Source organism: Aptenodytes forsteri, unplaced genomic scaffold (genome assembly GCF_000699145.1).
Source record: "Aptenodytes forsteri isolate BGI_AS27 unplaced genomic scaffold, ASM69914v1 Scaffold149, whole genome shotgun sequence".
Classification (NCBI taxonomy): Eukaryota; Metazoa; Chordata; class Aves; order Sphenisciformes; family Spheniscidae; genus Aptenodytes; species Aptenodytes forsteri.
Genome location: NW_008795560.1, coordinates 1101350 through 1112563, shown reverse-complemented (window position 1 = coordinate 1112563; position 11214 = coordinate 1101350). Strand labels below are relative to the sequence as shown.

General features: G+C 35.7%; 1 protein-coding gene across 1 annotated transcript in view; it reads right to left on the bottom strand.

The window, feature by feature from the left end:
* The window catches only part of NCOA3 (nuclear receptor coactivator 3), an 87210-nt gene that overhangs the window by 10081 nt on the left and 65915 nt on the right, over positions 1 to 11214 (bottom strand). The window contains exons 6-14 of the mRNA XM_009282213.1: positions 10216 to 10316; positions 9036 to 9210; positions 8290 to 8478; positions 7941 to 8042; positions 6973 to 7113; positions 5385 to 5532; positions 4078 to 4466; positions 2941 to 3821; positions 1254 to 1389 (exon numbers count right to left, since the gene is read on the bottom strand). Coding sequence (XP_009280488.1) covers positions 1254 to 1389; positions 2941 to 3821; positions 4078 to 4466; positions 5385 to 5532; positions 6973 to 7113; positions 7941 to 8042; positions 8290 to 8478; positions 9036 to 9210; positions 10216 to 10316 — 2262 coding nt within the window. The remainder of the gene's footprint in view (positions 1 to 1253; positions 1390 to 2940; positions 3822 to 4077; positions 4467 to 5384; positions 5533 to 6972; positions 7114 to 7940; positions 8043 to 8289; positions 8479 to 9035; positions 9211 to 10215; positions 10317 to 11214) is intronic.

Sequence of the window (11214 nt, the reverse complement as noted above, 5' to 3'; positions counted from 1 at the left end):
CACCAACTGACCAAAGGGACATTCCACACCATATGGCGTCATGCTCAGCATATAAAGCTGGGGGAAGAAGAAGGAAGGGGGGGACGTTCAGAGTGATGGCGTTTGTCTTCCCAAGTCACTGTTACGCGTGATGGAGCCCTGCTTTCCTGGAGGTGGCTGAACACCTGCCTGCCCATGGGAAGGAGCGAATGAATTCCTTGTTTTGCTTTGCTTGTGTGTGTGGCTTTTGCTTTACCTATTAAACTGTCTTTACCTCAACCCACGACTTTTCTCACTTTTATCCTTTCAATTCTCTCCCCCATCCCGCTGGGGGGCAGTGAGCGAGTGGCTGTGTGGGGCTTAGTTGATGGCTGGGGTTAAACCATGACAACCATGTTTTTAACATTTTGAAACACACTAGTATTACAGACTGCTTGATATATATGGGTGGACTGCCCAGCCTTTGGATAACTCTGACATGGAGATAGAAACAAGTCAAATGGTTCTGTTTGGAACAGGTTGAATCCACATGCAGTGTGTTCCTAAGCACAGTGTAGTACGTGGACTAATAAACCCAGAAATCACTGTGCTCCACAGCCAATAGTGTCAGTGGCCTTACGTGTTCTTCTACCTGTTTTTACATTTTTCATTTTCCATGTTTCACCACCTTAGGTTACCTCAGCAACCTATTGCCCTATATAATTAAGAGATGACCAACATTATAAAAGGAAGTGACAACTGCAATGACGCTGGTCTATTAGCAAGGTTATCTTTCCCTCCTACTCAGCTTCCTACTAAGGAAGGGCATTCCTTTCAATGTCGAGGAGGAGTACTGATTAGAATTTGCAGGCCACAAGATGTTTTTGCATAGAATAAGTGGGAAATCACAAGTTTGCCACCAATCCCATATTATTTCCCAAGTCATCTGTAAGGAACAAAAATTCTCAATTTTAATTTACAACTCGCAAAACATTTTTCCTGATGTCTTGTCTCTGAGAAATCTACATTAGACAAACCCAGAAGAAACCATAAAATAAGGAACTGAAGTTAACATTATTCATTGTGTGTATAGTAGATGAGTGCTGTCAAGACAGCTAATAGTGTACATAATAGCCTATGAAAGCATAATTAGCCATTTTGCATTACATTTGTCCTTGAAGAGATAGAAGATCAAGAAAGTATTCTCTAAGGATTTGACGATGCATTATGGTTACATCAGGTAAGAAGAAAACCCTAATTTTCAAACCAAAGTGATACTAGATTAAATTCCTTACCCAGTAGGGCATTTCCTTGAAATAATGCTTGCTTTGTTCCAAGGTTATTTCCATTTGCAGACATAGCATTACTGTAAAACTCTGAGCTAGTTAGATCACCGAGAATTGCATCCAAATTATCCAAGTCTCCACTCATCTGAAAAAGACGCAGTAAAATACCAAGGTTATTTACTATCATATGGCTATCCTTCAGCTTTTATTTAGCTCCTCACTAATCTTAAAAGATATAACTGGGAGACAAATGTTTTAGTTCACTGACAGTACCTTGGACTCTCTCCCAATTTCCAAAGAACTTCAGATATCATTTAGCTACATTTTTTTTAGAGTATTTCACTTGGCTAATTTTGAGAATTAGGAGAAACTGGCAGTACACATAAATAAAACGAAAAGGACCTTTGAATATTTACATTTCAGTCATCACAAATTACAAAGATAAAAACACTAATGAGAGCAGACAACGTCAAGAATGTGTACCATTCAGTGATAATGTATTTGTCATACACAAAAAGCCTAATTTGATCACCGGTAAACACAACAACACATGAAAAGTACCCACAGATTTTTCTGGCCAATTGGAGCCCTAACCTTCTTTAAAAATTTGTCTTTAAATCAGATGCAGCTTTAACAGAAAAAGAATTGCATATATAGTGGATTCATATCTTCACAAAACAAGCTTCTCTGAATATGTTAATTAGATCTCAGGAGCAAGGACTGAAACTACGCATTGGGTATTATTACACAGTTGTTAGTGACTTTTCCATAAGTGGTACTCAAAAAAATGTTATAAGGTGTTTCATTTATAGTCAGCCATTAGCTAATAGAAAAATGGTGCAGTAATTTTTCTTTACATAGTTATTACTGACTTGGGAATTCCAAGTTCTAAGATATCAACATGTTTTCAATAAACTCTGCCATACTGACCAGTATTTTCTGCTTTGAAGCAGTTCCAAATGTGACTTGGGAACTAAATACAAAAGAAATACTATCTAGACTTTATAATTTTAACAACAGCTGTCCCATGGTGATATAGTTTGCTGTATCATGACATTTCTTGGAATTTCAACTCTAGAAACATTGAAACAAATAAATATGAATATATTTATTTGAATGCTGAATATATATATATTTGGAACAACATTTTTCCTCACTTAAGGAAAAAAAAGAGTGCTAAAACCAATGAATGAACTAAAACCAATCAACGAACTAAAACCAATCTATAGCTATTTTAAGTATTACATATTTTTGTTTATTGTTTATATTTTCAAAACAAAATCATGTTTTAACCTTTTGCTATCGTACTGCCAACTAATCGCAGAGGCAGTTACAGCTCCATTTCCTAATAAGCCATAAAAATAAACATGTGCTATGTGAAATAGCAGATGTTAAAGATCTGATTTTAAGGAATAATTTGTAAATATATGCTACCTTAATCGTACCATAACTTAAAGATAACATTAGTCCAGGACTTCAGTACAGCACATTTGGTTATATACGTATCTTGTAGTTCTCTTTGTTTGTGCTTTCTCAGTTACAGTAAAACCTGAGCGTATCGTTTCACACCATTTGCACAAAACTTTCTTAGAAATGTTTACACACGCATACTAAAAAGAGTGTTCTATGTTTAGCCGTTCACTGTAATAAGAAAACATTGGTTTGTTCACTACCATCATTTTACAGTATACCATACCTCCTCCGCTGGTTCCGTTTTTATTTTCATCTCTTTTTCTTGACTAGAAGTAGGAACTGTAGAGCTACTGCATTGCCCCATTTTATTATCCACACTTTCTACTTTAGGCTTCAACTCTTTGGAAAGCGGGTCCTTAACATCATCTTTATCTAACAGATATCTTAGTAAAGCATTGTTTTCCTTCTTCTTTGGGCTCAGTTGTTCCTGTTTGACAGTGCCTTCTCCACAGGGGGCTGTATTACTAGCGTCATGATACGTGTCTTTACCAGTAGCTTCAGCTGTGATCTTGGCTACCTCTGCAGGAGAATTGCCATTCTGCAACAATTTATGTAAAATCCTATGCTTCTCTTGCAGGAGCGACCCATGCATGTTTGAGGAGGAAGATACCCCTCCAGATGTTGATGAGGAAACTCCTGAAGGACTGGTAACGTTGGTAGAAGATTCTTTACAATTTGAGTCTAAAGGCGAGTTTGATGCTGTAGAATGTCCTCTTTCATCTGAGGAGCATGTGAGTAGCTGAAGCAGTTTTTTATGCCCTTTGCTTTCAGATGGTCCTCTCTGACTTTCAGATGTCTCCAGATTTCCCTCTTTACTGTCTTTTTCACTAACAAGATCCCTGCTGTTTGACTGGCAGATGGAACTTTCCACTTGGTTTTGTTCACAATACAAACCAGAAGGGCTTTTGGAGTCCTGGGTACTTGTTTTACTTTGCTGAGCTATGCTCATGTTTGGGGAATTATCCAATTTTGGACCCGGTGAAGACAGTGTTGATAAAAGGGAAGTTCCAACACCCTCACTAATGGCTTGAAGAGCACTAAGAGAACTGCTAGAGAAAGTGCTGTTGCCGGTGTTGCTGGCAGATCCCATTGGAGAGTGCATGCCTGTATCACATGACAGAGATCAAACTTATTAGACTACAGTCCTGTCTGTATCTACTTTTCCTTTGGATTATGTATGACTGCCACATTGAGTTAATGATTTTAAAATAAATTTTTACCGTGAAATTAGGTATACTACATTTAAGTAACACATACAGGGTCATATAGAACCGTTAAAAAGGATGAAAGATGGAATTCAGATAAAAGTGAGAAAAGACAGCTTAAAAAAAAAGATGACCTTATAGGAAAAACAAAATACCTGTAACTGGAGAAAACTGGTGTGAACTCATTTTTGGACTCCCTCGATTCCTAGGAGATATCATTAGATTCTGTTGGTTGGAAGTTAAACCAGGACTACCATGTGGTGGGCTACTTATATTTAACCCATAACTGTTGTTCTGATAAGCAGAGGACTGCATTCCGGGCCCGGAGTTCACTGGCCCCATATTACCAGGGCCTCCATATCGAGTGCTGCTGAGCTGACCCACTGCATTGGGATCTCCCATACCATAGTTCCTGTTCTGCATTGGCATGCCTTGACCAGGTGACATGTTCATAAGACCACCAACAGAATTTGTGTTTCCAGCCACAGGTGTTCTGATGTTTTGCCCAACTGAATTAGGATTTGGCCGATATCCATTTTGTTCTCTGTAAGTTCAACAACATCCCCAGAAATCCCAAGAAGACAAATTAAAATCTTATTTGGAATCAAGTGCTACAAAGACAGAATAACATTATTAAATAATTTTCCACATATTTTTTTTCAAAAAGAGCAGTGAGAATTCAAGCTTCCACAAAAGCAGAACTAAGCCATGCCACTCATTTATTCATTACAGAAGTGCTTTGTCCTTTAGGTGATTTGAGTTATAAGTACATACAGTATCACCCCTTCAAAAGGCTTTCATCAACAGCCATTAGTCAGATTTATCAGTTTAAACATCTTCCTTCTTTTACTCCCTTCCTGAGTCAATGCATGACACCATTCTACTGTGCACACTAAAGATGCCCTGAACAATCTCAGCTACTCATTTTTCAGCATCTGGAGGCACTTTAATGCCAGAAGCAGACAGATTCCCTCCAGAGTGGCATTTCAATTATTCTTGCAATCAACAGGAACAGGTCACAGGAAGTACTATTTAAGGTACATTTAACTTTGAGTCATCAATGATGCATCTGAGGGAGTTTTGTTGTCTTTTTAATTGGTCTGCAATTAAAAAGAGGAAGATAAAGCATGTAACTGAGCATTTCTATTTTCAGTGTTTCATCATTATAAATGTTAACCCAAAAGAATAATGAATACATAATACAGGCTCCATGCAGGCACTGAGCAGGTCTCTTTTGACCGTGACTGTCTTTCTGCCACACAGTTAAGTTGGGAGTGTCAGTGTTAGGTTGACACATTTATTTGTATGCTATGCAACTCTGCTTCCCAAGTTATTCCCCCTCTGTTTGAGTTTTAATCAGATAAAATATTTTGGTATATTATTTTTTTCAGGTATCTTCAAGGTCAGATATATTGTTAAAAGCTATGACACTTAAATGACAAACAGATACCACTGATTTCACCTTTGAAGAAAGTGGGTAGAGACAAATCCATGGCGGTCATTAGTTACAGGATTTCGAAATAGTTTACTCTTTGTTTGTGCTGTCACTATAGTACCATCCGCTAAAGAAAACCGATACAATGGTGTTTCAGCATGACCTTGTGTATAAGCTGTAAAGGAAATACACAAATATAGTTCGTATTTAAAAACCCAAGAATTATTAATATGCACTCTACAGATTTGCTGAAGATTCAAATAAAAGATTTTTAAAAAGGTTAAAAAAAGGTTTTTAAAAAAAAGACACACCCAAGATAGATATTCAGAAAAAGGAAGTATTCCACATTTTCTCCTAAATTAGTAGAGGGAAGATAAAAGCAAACAAGATTATTTTGATGCCGCAGTATTTTGTGCTCACCATGCACAGTTGGCAAAGTTCTACATTTGTTAACAGACTTCCAAGGCTAGGTTAGTAGGTTTCCATGGCTTCTCCTTGGGGAGAAGGACTAATCAACACTTAAATACTAATTGCACTAAAATATAGAGGTAATTAATATGGAATATAGAAGTGAAACTTGGAAGCCTTCAGATGAAGTGTTTTTAAGTTTAGAAGTTTTATTTCAATCAAAAAATTGTGCAAACCATTGCTTTTAATCCGAGCTCCCAATTTCTTGTTAATTTAGGATTTATTTAATCAGTTAAGTCAAAGAACTTCCAAAGGAATGGAAACTCCATTTTCTGCCAGTGTGAGCTTCTCATATTCACTTAATATCCTCTCTACTTGAATTACTCTGTGAATCCTTCAAAAAGACTAGAGTTTGGAAAACTTAAAAAATGTCATCTTTCTTACAGGGGCTGTACTTCACTTTATCTATCAAGGTTATCAAATTATCATTACAAAACACATAACACTGGAACACTGAAAATATTTTGAACCCTTGTGTCTTGAATAAGAAAAAGGCATCAACATAACTGTTACCACTTCTAGTGAGCTATCCTTTAACAAAAGAAAGGATAAATTAAAATGAAAAGAAAGTCAAACTAACATTAAACAAATGTTAACAACCTAACGATAATTAAGGATTACATGTTATTACAGAAATATAGCTGTCATTGTCATTGCTATATCCATCTGTGGAAACATAGATTACTTCAGGCTCCCAGATGATGTATCTGATATTTTCCATGGAAATTGTCAAAAGAGACACATTAGAAAAAACAAATAACTTCCATCAGAATTCCTATTTCTCAAGAGGTCATCCTCCTTCAGCTTGTAAATATGACTCACAGCAATTAACACTAACAAGAAATATGAAAAAAATGAACACAGGCAAAATTTAGCGTTTTTGTTTTTCAGGAAAAAATGCAGCCACCAGGAGAAGCAGTACGACCAACACTGCAGAGACACATTAGAAAAAACAAATAACTTCCATCAGAATTCCTATTTCTCAAGAGGTCATCCTCCTTCAGCTTGTAAATATGACTCACAGCAATTAACACTAACAAGAAATATGAAAAAAATGAACACAGGCAAAATTTAGCGTTTTTGTTTTTCAGGAAAAAATGCAGCCACCAGGAGAAGCAGTACGACCAACATTGCAACAGATTTTTACCTTCATGATAGTGGCGTTTGTTTGACCATGACTGTCCATCATTATGGCATAAGAACCTCTGAATACACCGACGAATTATATCTTCAAAGCCAGGTCTCATGGAAGACCGTAATGAGTTTGTATCAATGTTGACAAGTTTGCCTGTAACAGGGGAAAAAATACACAAGTTAAACTCTTTATGACTATGCCAATCCTTTTGTATAAATGTGGTACATTTCAGAAGGCTCCAATATCACCGTTTTAATTGTTCATCAGCCTAACATCAAATTTTGAGTATGCAGAAGTTACATTTATGAATTATCTGCCATGTGAAAGTATGATGCTGCTTGTTAAAACATCAATATTCAAAGGGATTTAGGTAACTGAATAAGAGGAAGTTAAGCACCCACAGGTTAATGCCACAGCTTTAGAAAACAGTAACTTTAGTCTCTGGTTACAGGCACCCAAAAGATGCATACAGAGTAAAATTTTCAAAAATACGGACCAACTACATCCACAAATGAACATCATAAACACTAACTGGCACCTGAAAAAGCCCCATCTAGATTATATAAGTATTTCAATTTAAACAGCATAAAACACTTTAAACATTAGCTCACATACTGTAGAAAAATACAAGCATTCTAATGAACTTTCATTAGCTTCAGTTTGGATTTAAAATATTTCTTACATGTAAAGGAAAGCACAATGGCAACCATTTGAAATGCTGCCAAGTTAAAACACAAGCAATGCTTTATACCAAGCTGCCGAACAATAGCATACTAGCATAGAGACAGAAAATGCGTCCCACAGTTGTTGTTATACCCCACTGCCAACAGACGTATATTGCAAAAACCAGCTGGGAATTCTCAGTATGAATTCTGCTAGTCACTACAGACACACGATCTATTTACATACTTGACTTATTTAAAACGAGCACACGGACAAAAAAGGTACCTTCATACCTTCGTCTTGGGTACATTTCTCACCTGAAAGATCATGTCTTGTAATAAAGCTCTCTGGATTTGTTGGAAATACCCTTTCTGCCGTTGTGATACGACGTGCTACACAAATCATACAGGACTGCAAATCTGTATTTAAAAAAGAATGTTTCTTCTTTAATTTCTCTCCTGTTTTATTCTATTAAAGCATCTAATAAAATAGCTGAAGTGTCCTTCGTTGTTAAAATGGAAGTATAAACAATAAGAATTTAAGTTTTGCATTCTGTTCCTACTTACTTTAAAATGGATTGCAGAAGCTACAGATTTACATACCAAATACCAAAAAGCTTTAAGTGGAGATTTCCTTTGTGCACAGTAATTCCACAAAATTTCCTACCTTCCCCCTCTTCCATCATAGCTCTTGGCTGAGATAAAGCAAAGCACTGCATTGTTTCATATCTTTGACGCGTATCCTGGTGGCTGCCTACATCTTCCAGAAGATCATGAGAGGTTTTCACCATCATCCGACAATTGAATGTATGACTCTTCTGTCTAGGTGTCTCATTGGTCCAAGCAACTCCATTAACTTAAAAGAACGCAGTAAGAATTTATAAAGATTTTCAGATAAAATCAATTCATAACTGATTTTTCTTAATTTAGATACTTTGTTCCTAGATTAGAGAGATTAAAGAATATTTTAAGATGCTTTCTCAATATACCATCAGTTTTATACCTTGGGAATAGTAGTATTGAGAACCAAGTAAAAAAACCTCTTTCCCTTACATGACACTTTCAGTCACTTGAAGGAGAGCTGAAAAGTCATTCGCATATGTAAAAAACAAGCAGTTCCCTCAGCTAATCTTGTGGCTTTAGGCAACGTGTTCCTCTAGTACCCTTGTTTTAAGTTAGAGGTAAACAAATTGCAAAGGCTAAAGTACAATGTGAATTTCCAGCACATTTATTTCTGGTGGTGTGCTTTAGTAAGAACACAGTAATATTTTTCAAGATTAACATACTTCGATAATCAAATATTCTTTGTATAAGTAATTTGTTTTGAAAGGTTATCTATTACAAGTTGTTTTTTTTCTTCTCTGATTGTTTTCAAATAGCCTAGTAACAGTGTAGTAAGTCAGCTTTTATTACCTGAAGATTTAGGTAAGTTTTTAAGGAAGTCCTTCCGGTCCTCTTCATGCAAGATACCATAGACACTTGTATTAACCAAATCTTCTTGTTTATATTGCAGATACTGTGTGACATTTTCTGACACAAATACTATGTTCCCATCTCGATTTACAACAAACAGGAAACCATCCAATGCCTAAATATTAACATGAGAACATACCATATAAGACACACTGCCTAATTCTGAACATAATTTAGTTTAAAAACTATGTGGGTGATAAATGTCAAGTTACAATACATGCATTTCTTTTCAAGGGTAGAGCTGAAGTTTTAAATTTTTCTCTGAGGAAAATTGTTTCTGGTAAGGAATGATTTCAATATTAAAAATTAATATGTTCATTTGTTATTCCATTGAGCTCTTTCACAGTGATAACCAGCCTTCTTGTTTCATTCTTGCTTTATTTGAATGCAAGATAATGAATTTGTAACATTATTTCAATAGCTGGCAAATTGAAACAAGAAGAAATTCAGTAGAAACAAGTAGTAAGACATGAACTTAAAGACATTTCCACCAGCAAGTGGCGAGATAGAAGATGGTCTATTCATATCTTAAAATACTGTATTTTCTTAACTGAAAGAAAAATTCAGTATCTATGTAAAACAGTTAAGTTTCAAAAGTGCTTTTTAATGGACTTGTAAATATGGGATTGGTTTTCTAGGCATAATAAAAGGTATCTGCTATGTACCTTTTTTTACATTTATTCTTAGGTTATTTTACTTGATGGCAACATTTGTTTAAAATGCTTCACAATTTAGAAACACACACCCCAATACACATCACAAACCTCTACTCTTTGCAAAACCTCATCCGTTTATTTTAATGCCTAATCCCTAAAAAAAGCAAGATATTCCTCGTACTACTAAGCACTGCTTTAGTAGTAATTTGCTAATGACTGCTGGAGAAAGTAAAGCACAAGAATACTAGAAAAAGCCAAATCCTATTCTTCTCTTTCCTTCTACAGAGAATTTCAGCAAAATTAAGAAAACACGACAGATTTTATTCCTGTCCCTTTCAAACATAGTTCTGTATAGTTCTTGCATACTATTTATTACTATAGGATTGCAGGCTTTATTGTAATATTTTCACCTGCCTTAAGTATTTGTTTCCATAGGGATTTACTAGGGCCTAATTTGTACTTGCCTGTAATAAAAGAGGTCCCAATGAATCCTTATCAATAACTCCTTGACCCGTAGAAGATACATCAGCTTTCTGAACATCATCATCATTAGAAACTGCTTTTCCTGAAACCCAAAAGATACATTTCAGTGAAGCAACATTTCATATGAAGACCAAATTTTAATACTACAAGCCAGATTCTAGGAAGCATGTGAATAAAGGGAAAAAAAAAAAAGCATAATTAAGAGAGGAAGTCTCACATATTGTTAGTTGCTTAAGACCAGAAAAAATGTCATGGCTACATAATGCCAAACCCTTTGCTTACATAAATTGACTTGACAGTTAAAATTGGATCAACTTGTTTTGTGAACAATATTTCTTCTGCTGCATCTTTCAATGGCCATTAAACACATTCATTATACATATCTCTTCCTTCTGGTTTTGTTTTGATCATCTCATCATCGTTGGTCACAGTTTTCAGATGCCATCACCATTGTTCTACGAAAAGGCTTTGGCTCATGTTAATATATGTGTGCATGTGTATGCGTATGTATGTATACATATGTGTGTATGTATAATGAAATCATATTTTAAGAATCAAAATATCCTAAATATATCGATTTCAGGGGAAGGTGGAATGGGAATCCACACCAGGCAGCAGAATTACAGAAAACAAATGGTAAACTTTGTTCTGTGGTACTTGCTGGCTGGCTAAGCAGACCATAAGAAGAGTACAACATCCTAAGGGAAGATTACCACATACTCGGCTCTATAATGAAACAGAATTATTACATTAGAATACACTTACTTAAACTAGAAAAACCTTAAAAACAGAAGTTTTGGGGGTTTTTTTTAGAATTGTTTTAACATGTTTTCAAAAGATACGGCAATTTACCAAGACAGGTAAAATATATACCATAGCTCACTTGATTTTTTTTTTAAATACTTTACTGATCAAAGGAAATATGTACACTTGGCAGGCTATAGTCATTTGGGGGTGGGTGGGGGGAAGGAGGGAGGGGT